The following is a 14,389-nucleotide window of genomic DNA, read 5'->3' on the forward strand; positions in this document are numbered from 1 at the left end:
CTGAGCAAACGTTATCGCTAAAACATTCAAAGTGCTTTGGAGATCAGAGACGTGCGCTGCAGCACATAATGACAACCCAGACTTTAGTATTTACGGATCCGGTTCACACGGACCATATAAAAAAAGAGCAGAGGTCTTAACAATCGTAATAAAAATAACGCTCAGCCGGATACTGTACTGTGAAAACACCCCTTCGGTGCAGTTGCTGTTAAATGTCTCTCATCTCAGGTTACAACTTGGAAAGGAAGGGGAGCATGGAAGGGTTAACAAGGACTCGAGGCAATATACTCTGAAAATATTAATGAGCTTTTGGATGGAGGAGGTGGAGACAGGAAGTACTGCAGCTTTATTAGTGTATGTTCCAATTTGACAAATCTAGGTCACTGTGAAGAAAAGGGAGGAATTTTGCAGGAAAGAAAAATAATAACACTACCTGAAAGCAACTGGGGAAAAAAAAACAATGGTTTGGAATGATAGGGGTTAATTAAGGTTAAATATTGAGAGTCTGCAATTAAAAATTATTCAGTGTGGAAGGAGGCGATTGATTGTTCAAGGCTGGTGAATTTGGGGCCTTGGTAAATTCTTATGGTCAGTCAGTTGCCTCTGTTAGCAAGGACAAAACGACTTTATTAGCAAACATCCCTCTCCCTTTTCTGGTTTCTGATCTTTGTTAAGCATTGCAAAGGGGTATTTTGGTTTATGGACAAACAAAGCAATATAATGTGATTTATCCAAATGGATGCAGGTGCTTAAATGTCTTGGATGGTTCCTGATTATTTTGTATCAAGTGAACTAACTGGACAATAAAATGAATGTAAAACAATTACCTTTATGATTGGGAATTTTTTTTTAGAACTCATCACTCCCACAATTGCTGAAGTTCTGGTGTTAATGCTTATTTATAATTTATAAAATGCACATGTTTCCTTGATTTGTAGATTTAGATATAGTTGCGTAGCTACCTGGACACAATTTCTTTAAGTGAAAAAGTGTTCACAGAAGTAACCTGGAACTTGAGATAGTCCAGAAAAATTATAAAGGCCTATCACTTTATTGTGTTAGTACATATTGAGATATCTGAGATGTAATACTTTGGACTAATAAACAAATTTATTTTTATTTTGGGATAGTTAATAAGAAACAGTTCAAAGTGAAAGCACACGGAGGACAAATTGCTAGTCATCCAGTAACCATGGCCCTCTGTGGTAACTAGACTACACTTCCTCATTCTCATTATGGCTTTGAAGGGAGTTGCCAAAATCTGCAAGCATCAATTGCACAGTGGAATCCTCATGGCCTGAATCTAACGTCTGTATTTGGAACCCATGGAAGGCCCCTTACCCATTTCGTTCCACTCATACATGCTTGCACATTTCATATATATATAATCATTTTTCCAAGGAATGCCATCTCCCCCAGCATGTTTTCTTCAATATGTGTTGAATTATAATTTAGATCACCCATGTGGATTAACAGTAATAGAGTTGCCCTTTATATTTGAACACTGGATGAATAAAAACTGAAGGGGCTGGTGTGGGTGGGTTTAGCAATTCAGAAAATCTTTTCTTTTAAAAATTCACATATTTTAATCATGCTAACTTTAGTTTGCAAACTTCTATCAAGAAATATATTTTGAAAGTTATTCATTGACAATAACTATGCTGCTTAGATGTTACTGTGCAAAACAAAACTTAAATCCAACTCTTTGTTCTCTCTCTCTTCAACAGTTGAAAGTTTTCAGTGTGAACACAGAAATGAGTCTTAGATTATATTCCCCATATTCTTTAAAAAAAATGGCCAGAGGATAAACAATAATATTTAAAGGGGATATCCAATTATCACACCCCCACAGACATTGATAAATACTAATTTCAAATAACTGTGTATATCTAACACATACCATCAGATCTCTTATAATGGGACTATTACTTTACAGAAATAGTTTGCTCCATAGTAATTTGAGAGCTGTAATAGGGTATATGTTGTGTGGAATTCCCATAATTGTGAATATTTTGAACAGTAAAGATTTCCTAGTCAATATTCCAAAATGCATTTTGTTGTTATTGTGGCAGGATTTTTTTTATAGTTCTGAATTCATTTTGCTTCTTTGCTAAGAATATCCCTCCATTCTAATTTGCCTCCTATTGTTTTGATTTACCTGATAAGAAAAAATATTCCATTGTGGTTTTAAATAATTCCATTACAGAGACAATCAAGATTCCAAAATGGGGTTATAGGGATGTGGTGGGGAGCATTGATAGCTGTTTTGATCAGAAGAAAAATGTCAGATTCCATATTTTGACAAGCATCTTTATTAGGCTAATTGCTGTGCAGCTTCTTCAGAGCTATTCATGAGGCCATATAAAGCCCTCCCACATGCCTCCTAAGTGGCAAAATCCATAGAAATGACCCTCGTCCCAAATTAGGCTTGCCAGGAACTCCAGTACAATTCTTAAGATTTAGGGGGATGAAGAATCAAACCATTTGTAAAGATTATACCAAAACTGGTATTCCACAAGAAAACAATGTATTTTTCCACTTCCGGTTTGCAGGGGTTCGGCGGCAGGCAGGAATCTGCGATCGTGCGTGGTTTCTGCCTGGGCTTGCCGCTGGAGCGCCCTGAGCCAGCTGGCTTCGGGGCTAAGCCACCCCGTAAAGGTGGTGAAGATGGGGGAGAGTCCAGCAGGGTCGAGGAAAGCCGCATCTTTCCTCCCCAGCTGGCTAAACTCCCTTTCCCGAAGGCGGTAGGAGTGGTGGTCAGAAATGACTGCCTCAAAGAAGCTCTCATCTGGAAAAGAAAGTGCAGGAGGAAGTTAAGAAGTGAAAGTTTTGGCTGACCGGGATAAGAAGCAACAACTAAGGTATCCTGGTATTTAAATTTTTAAAAAGATACATCGCTCCCAAAGAAGATTCGGAAGCAACAAATAAAAGTGAAAAGGGAAAGCTTTTTTTCCCACTCTCCTTCCTTACGTTGACAGCGAAGAGAGATGAATGAGAAATCGGAAAAATCCGCTTTGGCATCAATAGGTAATTAAACTGGAAAACTAAATGCCAAGCGGACAATAAAGATTTCTGAACACTAAAAAAATATATATTTTTTGCTGTAAATGGGAAGGGAGAGGAAAAGAATAAGAGCAAGATTTGGAAGGAGGAGGCTGCCTGGAATCCAAAAGAATCTAAAGTTAAATCTTAACAAGACTTCTAAAAGATACATTTTAACTGGAACTTTGTAACTAAATAGTAACCCCAGGAAGAAAAAGTGAAAAAAGAAGAAAGTGTTAAAAGAAACAGCTTGTGTGTATTTGGATTGCTTGGTGACTTTGGGACTTCTGGAAATTATATTTGAATGATTAAAAACACTTGGGTAGTTGTTTAACATTTTTTTACAATGGCATCACTTCAGTTCAGTGGATGAACTGAAAATGGAATTTAAAAAATATAAAGAAGAGGAACAAGAAGGGAAGGGCTCTCTTGGCTCCGTTTTTCAATTCTTAGAAATGGCGATCTGTACCTACGAGAAACTACAAGAAAAGACTGTGCAACAAGAAGATTGGGACAAAGAAGAAGCCATCTTTAATGAACAAATAACTTTACTTGGGGAAGAAAGGGGAAAGGGGAGGAAAGAGAATGGAGAATTTAAGACCTAAAAAAACAACCCAAAAAGGGAAAAATAAGGTGAAAAGTGGATATAATGTTAGAAAGCAACAGAAAAAGGGAACACAGAAGAGGGAAATGGAGGTGGAGAGACAAGGGGGTAAAAAGGGCAGAGAGAAGCAAGGGAGGAAGGAAAGGAAGAGAAGCTACAAAGGTTTGGAGCAAGATATAAAGAAACAGGACTTATTCAGAGATAATGGGTAAAAATATAACTGAAAATGAGATTCTGCAAAGGTACATAAGATTGTATTGTTATACTTGTATTAGAAATAATGTTAGAAAATTGGAACAACATATGATTAAAAAATGGGATAAAATACTCTGTAATTCAGTGAAACTTTTGTGAACAAAATAAATGAAATGAAATAAATGAGAGAATTGAATTAGGAAGGAATGGGAACACTTTAATTACATAATGTTTTAAAATATAAGTGAAATGGGGGGGGAAGTAACTACACAAAATTTATAAGTGTTCCCATAGAAGCATGATACCTATTTGAAAAGTAATGTATAAAATGTTTAAGATTTAAATGAATATTAATATTAACGCTAGAATTGAATTGGTATGGATTGTTGTTTTAATTATATTATATACTTAAAAAAATTTCTCTTTTTAAAATATAGTGTGTAGCTTTAGAATGTACTAAGCAGAATCCGAATGGAAGTTATGTATTATATTAAGTGTTATAAATTTAGGGGAAAGATATAAAGGCATCATACTCCAATCAGTGATTCCAGGAGAAATTTTGTTTAATGAGAAAAGATAATAGACAGCTGAAACAGGACAGACAAAGAATATAAGTATAATTATCTGAATTGAGATGAAATAAATAAAATTAAATTAAGAAAGTTAAAAGAGGGGAGAAGCCATATAGAAAATGTAGAATGGTAATAAGATATGGAATGGTATATAAAAATGAGCATGAACTTGAATTTGTGTCTGTACGAAGAGATATAACCCGGGATCAAGCTGCTTTCAAAAAAGATGTTTTATGTTTTGTTTGTTTACGTTTGTTTTTAAAAATCAATAAAAAAATTTATAAAAAAAAGAAAACAATGTATTTTTAGACACTAAATACAATAAAAAATGAACAGATTGAAAGCAATAAAATTCACATACACCATGATATATTTACAACTACAAGAAAAATAACATGTTTACCATCATTAAATGTACTATCTAATTTACTGCCGTTCTCTGCATTCGCTTCACTTCCATAAATCATCTCACTTTATTAAATAAACAAGTGTTCAGATCCCTCTTAAATCATTTGTCCAATGAAGAATGAAGAAGCTTCTCAAAACATTCCAGGTTTCAGACATAGAACATGATCAAATCCTTCCTCTAAAATCTCTAAATACTTTTTATCTGAAGTTGCCCTGTGTATTAACATAAACTGTGCCTTAATTTGTCAGTAATCATTTGGTAAATCCTACATAACTAGTCATTACAGTACATAATGGTTGAATGTTTTTTTTTTGTTCTCCTGACTATGTTGATTCCCCTTTCAGTGTCCTCATTTGAAGCATTTCCCGAGATTCCTCCTTAAAAATTACACAATCATTCTCTAATCTGGTATCCTCAGGAATTTCGATTAAAGCTTCCTTTTTATCACCCCAAAGCTTCTCAATTTATCACAATTTCCAAATATTCTTTCTTTGCCTCCATTCCACTTTCCCTTATTCTCTGGTGAGAAACTGCAGTGACCTGTTAATAGACAGCATTACCTTTTCATGCTCAGTAATGTGCTAATGCAAATAATGCAAATTGGCATACGGAATGTTAAGATAGGTATATGCTCTTATTATAATATTTGGCCACATAATTTATTACATTTTAAATTATGTCAACCCTATATAATGCAATATACATTTCTACAACATATAAATGAAAATAATATAAACATACTTTTGGAAATAAAAACCTCCTTCACAGTTACAGTTGTCAGGAAAAATCTTTTCTAAGCCTAGATCAGTTTGAAGAAGAAATTCTTCATCTGAAGTTAATAGAATGTCTGAATGGCCCCTAAGTTCCCCTTAGAGTTTTTAGTTTGAAGAGGTAAGCCACAATAGACATCCAAAACTGAATAGGTTAGCTGGTCAAACCCTTCCATATTACAATAAACTGTATTTAAGCATTTATTCCAAATCTGGTATAAATATTTATTATCCCACAAACATGCTAAACAAGCTTGTGACCTTTTTTGCACCTTTCCCTTTCATAAGTGACTATGCAAGGGATTTTCGCCAATGCAAGCAGCATTTTCAAAACATTTATCTCAACATTTCTCAACCTTGGCCATTTGAAGAACTGTGGATCCAGACTTCAGCTGTCTTAACAATTCTGGGAGTTGTCCACACGGCCAAGGTTGATAATTATCTATCTGATAATGCCAGAAGCCAGAGTCCTCTAATAAATAGAGTCTGGTTTTACTGTGGAATTTATTCCTTCTCTATATAGGTAACATCTGCTAGATTTAATTCTACAAGAAAAGACTGTGGGTGGTTACTAGTTCCAGTGGCTCTGTGTACAATAATAACAATTGTTGGGTCACTGGGCCTACATCCCACTTGTGAACTTCGTCAATAATTTGATGAACAGAATTCTGGATCACAGAATCTTTGGCAGAATGATTATGTCTGCTGAATGATTTTTTTTTAATAATTCAGGTTTTGCTGATGGAAGAAAAAAAGATGCGAGAACTTCTGAATGATACCTTTATTCTAGATTTCATTTATATGTTTGTTTTTAAATGCTTCAGACCCGTTCCTTGCTGAGTGTATTTGAAGAAGATGCAGGAACACTCACAGATTACACCAACCAACTGCTTCAAGCAATGCAGCGAGTCTATGGGGCACAGGTAAGTTAGTTTCAATGAAATACACTGGGTATTTTTTTTTCCTTTCCTTTTCTAAAATTATTTTTAATTTTTTTGTACTTCCTCTTACAGTTCAATCTATTGTTAATACAGGTAATCCTCAACTTTTACAACAGTTCATTTAGTGATGGTTCAAACTTACAACAGCACTGTAAAATGACTTATGACCATTTTTACACTTACGACTGTGGAAGACGCATGTTTATGATGTTTGCAGTGTCTTGGGGGTCACATGAACCCCTTTTGTGACCTTCTGACAAGCAAAGTCAACGGGAAAGCCAGATTCACTTAACAACCATGTTACTAACTTAAAAACTGCAGTGATTTACTTAACTGTGGCAAGAAATGTCATTAAATGGGGCAATACTCATTTAACAAATGTCTCACTTAGCAACAGAAATCTTGGGCTCAATTGTGGTCATAAGTTGAGGACTACTTGTAGTTGAGTGGTGATTTGGGGTAGGGCCTATTCCGGTCCAGAAATTTTGGACATCAATTTCCGTCAGCCTGCCCAACATAGATGCTGGCAAGGAATTGTCAGAGTTGTTGCCCAACATATTTTGAGGGTATAAGTTGTGATTCCTAATCTATTTATACACCAAGTGATTTGGTCTTTAGAAACTTCATCTTCTGAGGTAAAAGAATAGCTTTGCTGTTATTGATCATTGTATGCGAAAAAGATGTTACAGAAATAAAGGAGCCTTTTAAATTTTTACATCTTTGTTTTCTTTACCTTGATCTCTTTGTGTATACAAAGTCCAACCCTTCCTACTGTTTAGATATGAATTCTTTAAAGTTTAGCTGTGGATTGTATACCATCCTTAAATGCCAGGTGGAATATCTGAAGCTCAGCATTTTATGGAGCACCTCTCCCTGGCCTCCTTGGACTTGCATCTTATGTCAAGAATATTTTCATCAGAAAAACAATTTATTAACATATTTTGAATTACTGCAGAGATAAGTGTTAGTGGTTTTGCACAACATAATTTTCTTCATGATTATTTGAAAAATGTGAAGGCAATTGTTCTTTGTAAAGTATGTAACATTTGGTAATAGATTTCAGCTGCAGTGTGAGGGCAATTTTTATTGGTCTTGCAGAGCTATTTTGTGAATAGTATAGAAATTAGCTTTATTAAAATCATTGATGTAAAAGGAATGAAATTGCTGTGGCTTTAAAACAAAGGTGATTTTGCTGAAAACTTGTGTATTTTTTTTATGCTGCCTTCTTTTTTTTCTTCCTACATAACTGGGAAGACCTTACTTGTATGTCCTCTCACTTACTTGAAAAGCTGGCCTGTCATGTATAAATCCTGATTGATTGGTTACCACTTTCCAACTTATAGCTTCAAGCTAATTGGTTACCACTTTCCAATTTATAGCTTCAAGCTAATTTCATTAGAAGTTGAGTCACATTTGTTTTTAATTGTGATCTAAAATTCAGGCATAATGACAATGTTAAAAAGCAGGACTTGTGATTGTATTGGTGTTTTATTACCACAATTTGATCTGTAATCTTTCCTCATTTGTGTAGTGAAAATAGCAACAGGTAACCAATAATGAGCAGTGTGCTAAAGAGCACTGCCAATTTCTGTTTCTGTTTATTTAGGAAGCAGATTGCAGGAAATCCAATAATGCATGGATTAATGTATTCATTTATTAATATGTTCTTTGGGGACAGAAAATTAGTACAAGAGCCTAAAATCATACAATCTGCATCCAATTCAGAGATATGCTTCTAAGGAATAATTGTTATATAGATTAGAAATAGAATAAATACAAATAGTCCCATTTGAGGGGAAGCCTATGACTGTAATACAAAATTGGGAGTCTTAGATTATATTTTTTAAAGTCTTGGCTATGTCTAGAGGCTCATTTGTTTCTTTGACAGAGTTATAATCTGTTTTTTGATAAGGAGCTATGGTGATTGTAATGTGACCTCCCATTTTTTTTAACCACACCAATAAGTCAGGTTGGGCTGAGAGAGAGTGGACAAATTCTCCCATGGATCTTCAGTAGCTGAAGGCAGACATGACCCTGGTTACAAATATTACCCAGTCCTGACTCTACATAGCTGGATAGAGTCTTCTTTAATAGTTGGCTTTAATGTGAATTCTCTTCTTTAATAGTATCCAATAAAAGACATTGCCTGAGCAACATCTTGGCCCAATCTGCCACTTTTTGCAATAGAGCATGTCATTTAAAGGCAAATGCAGTCCTTCTTTGGAAACAGTTGTGCAGTCTTTACATTGTAAATCTTCAAGTGGTTGTAAGAGTCAGTAATGAGACACATTCTCTCGTTATAGAATGAAATGTGCCTGGCAACACAACAGCTTTCCAAGCATCTTCTTGCCTATGAAAAACAGGTATGTGCAGTACAATCTTTTCCTGAGCAATTTCCACATTGGGGAGATGAAAAGTAGACAAGAGTTTTTAACCTTTCCCTAGTATTTTGCTTGATGGTCTGCAGAGATTACAAGGAGACTAACTTGTTCTGACAGAATTCTGGTGCCTGAATTTCTTCGTTTGAAATGGCACATGGAATTGATTCTTAAAACTCCAACAACTGTGTCACTTGTGATCATTTCTCTATTCACAGTAGTGGTGAGGTTCCAGAGATGCTTGCAGTGAAGGTAGAAAATGCCAGGATGACAATCAGAGCCATACAATAGAAGCTTTAAAAAGGAGTACAGCTTCAAACCAACCTGTCTTGACTTTTTGCATCCCTTTCTAGAGACCCTGGGAGGCACATGTGTCCCCCTGATGTTGAGGAAGATACTGCTGGCATTTCTCTCAGTGGGTCATATTGGTAGGAAACTTTAGAAATGTTAGGAAGCCTATATGTAAGTGAATCACACTGCTATTTTGCAGCAATTTGCCAAAGATTAGTGCAGTCTGATTATAATCTATGATTAGTGATTGAGTGTAGGAGGTGGGGGGTAGAGTTTTTTTTCACTTTGGGTTAGAAATAATGAGAGTCAGGCTCCTTTTTCTCTCTGACTTACAAGTACCCTTAATCTTGAGTAAAATACTTCTGATTGGGCTAAACGTGAGCTGAGCCTTCTTAGACTCTCATTTCCTTCTTTGATTAAGTGCTGCCATTAATCCTTGTTAACTTACAGAATTTTGCCTTGGGGAAAGGAGATGAAGAAGTGATATCTACACTCCAGTCCTTCTCAAAAATTGTGGATGAGGTAATCCAAATTATAACTTGATTTCTTTCTTTCACTCTCCTGATTAGGATGTAAGGATGCTAGAAAAGAAAAGAGAGTAGTTAATGCTTGGTGTTGATCAGAAAAGGACTTCTGCAACTGAAACAATGAAGAGGGAAGGAGACATTCTGCTTTTCTATGAAGAGTCTTATAAAAGCCTTCAACACTTTTAAATTCAGGATGGTGACATTGGGTAGAATAGGGTTTAGTATTATCTCTATTACAATTATTTACTAGTACATAAAATACTCTGTTTGCTATTGCCATTTGAGAATTTTTCTGTTTGCACCAATTAGCATGCAAGAGATAATTTGTTCACAAAGATAGTGTTTATGAGGAAATGGAGCCATAATGTGTTAATCTGTAAAGTGTTTATCTTTGCAGCTTGGACTTGATATTCTCATCATTGCCCCAATGCAGTAAACCATTTCTGAGTTTTACATTGTTAGGAAGAGATAAAACACTTGTAGCCTTGCTGAACTTCAAAATCTTAGGAGCCTAAATGTCATCGTTTAAATTTCCTTCCACATGTTCATAGATTATTTTTGCCATCTCTTTGTCCTCAGATGTTCTAAGACATGGGTGTAAAGTTTGATTGTGTCACATGATGTATCATAATGTTTTTTTTACTTTGTGGAGCCGGGATGGATGTAGCCCGCGTGTGATGCATCTGGTCCACAGGCCGCCAGTTTGATACCCCTGTTCTAAGATGATCCCTGTACAATTTCTTTTATAATCCACAACTTTTCAGGGGCAGACAAGAATTTTTGCTTTTCCCAGAAAGTTGGCTTCCATTTTGGCTTGAAACAACTTCAGTATTCCAAACTTGTTTTCTCTTGGGGCTTTCATACCTTTTTCCATCTGGTTTTAACTGTTTAATCACATTCAACCAAAATCCACAATTCTGTGAACCCCTCAACATTAAAATAATAATACCTTTTGTAGAGCATTAGCTGTTGCAATTTATCCTAAACAGTCTTGAGATCTGTATTTGGGGGGAGAAGGGAGAATTCTCTCCATCATGTAGCTGACTTGATTAAGCCTCAAAGAGTTGGGCCTGATTAGTATTTGGTAGGGAGACCACTAGGAAATCCAATAGTTGTAAACTAGACTAAGAAGAAAAAACATTCTGAAAAAAAGAAGCCAGTGGCTTCTTTCATATTGTTGGCATAAGAAAAACTATATGGAAGTAACAAGAGAGACTTTACTTTTTTCTGGAGAGTTTCCTAATCTCTCTCTCTCTTTTTTTTTACTCACCAAGATATAATATCACCAAGGTATAATATCCTGGAGAGAGAAAATTCAGTCTCTTTTAATAGTTCAGATCTATGTATGACTATGCATACACGAAAGCACCTCAGACAGAATTTATCAGCAATTCAAGTACAAGATAACTTTTGTTGAAAAGTCCATTGTCCATCTTTTTAACAGAATACTTAACAATGGCATCCTGGGACCAAAATGTGGCAGGGGCTTTGTCAAATACATACTAGGTTTTCAAAGAAAGTTTCTGTGTTCTTCCCTAGATGCTCTGCCTTTCCCACAGTGTAAACCATTTAGTGGCCCTTGTATTTGTCAATGGCGATGAGTCATACCTTTATTCTCCTCTTTGTATTTATATATCAACCCATACATGAAAATCAATAACCGTTTAAAAACCTCCCTTGGATATTACATTGTTCTGCTAGAAACGAAAAAGAAAAACAACAGCTCTTTGTTTGGTTTGGATAGAACAGCCACATGGTCAAAGCAATACAAAGTGCGAATGAAACTGAAGGTTGCAGAATCAATATAAACATCCAAGTTAATTTTGCTTCAGAGCCTCTCCAGTCATTTGATAACCTTGGAGACTTTCTTGGGCAAACTTTTTGGCTCGGGGGCCTCATTGACTTTTAAAATTTGACAGATGGGCCCCCACCTGGTGTCAAAATGCCTGTCATTACAAGTCAAAATCAAATGAATGCAATCATTCAATCATTCACATCAAACCTTAATTCTGTACCAATCTTCGGCGGGCCGGATTAAAAAGACCAACGGGCCGGATGTGGCCCCCGGGCCGTAGTTTGCCCACCCCTGCTATATAGTGAGGTCTTATTTGTGAGTTGAGTCTTTGCATTTTGTGAAGCAAATTCCCTTAGAACTTTTGGTGGAATAACCTTAGTGTTCAGCTTCATACAGTTTTAAGATAGGATTAGTTTCATCACTAGAGGCAATTCAGAGAATATATGCAGACATTCCAGATTTTAAATTTGAACACCATGTGAGAAAACTGCAGTGAGAAATTCTCTTGATCAGCCTTTACAGACTGCTGCCTTCTGAGTGTGTTAAGTTGTGCTTCCAGTCATCCTCATGTTGATTGGAGAAACGTTGCACTAGAGGTAGTCCTTGACTTACAACAGTTCATTTAGTGACTCTTCAAAGTTACAATGCAGCTTTAAAAAGTGATTTTTGACCATTTTTCAGTTACAACCTTTGCAACATCTCCATGATCATGTGATCAAAATTCAGAGGCTTGGCAACTGGTTCATACTTATCATCTTTGCTATATCCCAGGGTGTGATGCCCTTGTTGGAGACTGACTCCGAGGGACAGGAGGAACAGCCCACAGAGAGTGGAAGTGTGGCTCCAGAGGTTGTGGAAGAGGCTGGGGAAGGGCACAGGCCACCTGGGCAGTCAGAGGAGGACCCAGGCCCTTCCCTTCTGCATCCTAGGGCATGCAGGGAGGAGAGGATAAGGAAGAAACGTGAAACGTCTACGGGGGAGGAAAGGGCATTGATCCCCTTCAAGGGCTGCAGCTGTGGGAACTATTTAAAAGGACTGACTGCATGAGCCAGTACTGGAAACAAAGTATGAAAATATTTCTAGTCTGTCCGTTCTTACCTGAGTTTGGTGTCCTTCCCAGTATGTATTCCGATATCTGTGGGCGTCTTCAAGCCCTTATCTTGCCTGGTTCCCTTAATTGCTTCAGTGTGGTTTCTGTTGTGTTGTTTGTGTTTTTTCTAGTTATAATTTATAGGTATTTTTAGTTTAACCAGCATCTCCTCCTTTTTGCAACTGTTTGTGGGGGAGTTTTTTGTCTCCAGTCAAGTATATTTGGAGCTTTGAAGCCAAGTTGAAGGAATTAAAAGGACTTCACCTGTTTTTGTGCCTGTGTTGTTTTTGTATCCCACACTGGGTCATCACACAGGACCATGTGATCACCTTTTGCAACGTTTTCACAAGCAAAGTCAATGGGGAGGCCAGATTCACTTAACAACCAGGTTACTAACATATCAACTGCAGTGATTCACTTAACAAGAAAGAATTGTAAAATGGGGCAAAACTCAACAATTGTCTTACTTACCAGCAGAAATTTTGGGGACAATTTCTGGTCATAAGTCGAGGACTACCTGTATACAGTGGGGGGCACCACCTGCATTTCTTTATGAGAATCAGATTTTCCTGTTTTGTAAAAGCAAATAGTAAATCATCAAAATGTCAAAGATAACAAGGAACAAAATCAATACATCTTTAGAATGCAAATATTAATATTGGAATACATGTACAGATAATCCTCAATTTATGACCGTGGTTGCGCCCAACATTTCTATTATAAGCAAGGTAGTTGTCAAGTGAATTGTGCCTCATTTTATAACCTTTTTTGCCACAGTTAAGTGAATCACTGCAGTTATTAAGTGAATCGTGTTCGTTAAGTGAATCTGGCTTCCCACATTGCTTGTCAGAAGCTGTCTGGAAGGTTACAAATGGTGGTCATATGACCCCAGAACAATGCCACTGTGATGACCCAGGAAGCAGCACACACGTAATAAATTCCCAAACGTAAATACATTTCCTTCAACGCCTCCAACTTGGCCTCACTGTTCAATTGTTCACAGTTGAAGATTAAACTTTTTCCAAAATAGTCTCCAAAAGAAAGAAATACAGTCCAAACTCAACGAACAGATAACAGAGAAATAAAAAACCAAACCAAGCCACACTGAAGGAATTTCCACAACAGACCAGGATAATTAATTACAAACTTCAAGAAGATAACAAGGCACAGTCCATCGGAAGAACGCCAACCAAGATAAACCTCAGCCAGAAATAAAACATGCTTTGCTTCTAGTAATGCTGTGTTTTAAACGCTCCTCCTTTATACTATTCCCCCTAGCTGCAGCCAATGTGGGGGATCATGGCTGCTTCCTCTCCCGTAAGCCATGTTGTTCCTTTCTCCGTTCCTCCCTGCGTGCCCTAGCATGAAGAGGGATGGGCCTGGGTCTTCCTCTGACTGCCCAGCCGGCCTCTGCCCTTCCCCAGTCTCCTCCACAATCTTTGGAGCCACACTTCTACTCCCTGTCGGCTGTTATTCCTCTCCCTCAGAGTCAGTCTCCAACGGTCATGACAGCCACTGTCATAAATACATGCTAGTTGCCAAATGCCCAAATTTTGATCATGTGACCAGGGAGATACTGCAATAGTCGTAAGTGGAGAAACCAGTCATAAGTCACTGTTTCTGGTGCCACTGTAACTTAGAACGGTCAGTAAATGAATGGTTGTAACTTGAGGACTGTTTGTAAATATAAACTGAAGAAGAGATGTGCTGAAATCTGTAAACCAAGCATGGATGAGTCCTTAAGGAAGTTTTTAAAACTTTTACTGGTCTTCCCC

General features: G+C 36.9%; 1 protein-coding gene across 2 annotated transcripts in view; it reads left to right on the forward strand.

Moving 5' to 3' along the window:
- APPL2 (adaptor protein, phosphotyrosine interacting with PH domain and leucine zipper 2) overlaps positions 1-14,389 on the forward strand; it is a 32,893-nt gene that overhangs the window by 756 nt on the left and 17,748 nt on the right. For both annotated transcript variants that reach the window (XM_026695152.2, XM_087934883.1), the window contains exons 2-4: positions 6,417-6,515; positions 8,837-8,896; positions 9,653-9,724. In XM_026695152.2, coding sequence (XP_026550937.1) covers positions 6,417-6,515; positions 8,837-8,896; positions 9,653-9,724 — 231 coding nt within the window. The remainder of the gene's footprint in view (positions 1-6,416; positions 6,516-8,836; positions 8,897-9,652; positions 9,725-14,389) is intronic.

This window comes from Pseudonaja textilis, chromosome 5 (genome assembly GCF_049901715.1).
Source record: "Pseudonaja textilis isolate UNSWEBS1 chromosome 5, rPseTex1.2, whole genome shotgun sequence".
Taxonomy (NCBI): domain Eukaryota; kingdom Metazoa; phylum Chordata; class Lepidosauria; order Squamata; family Elapidae; genus Pseudonaja; species Pseudonaja textilis.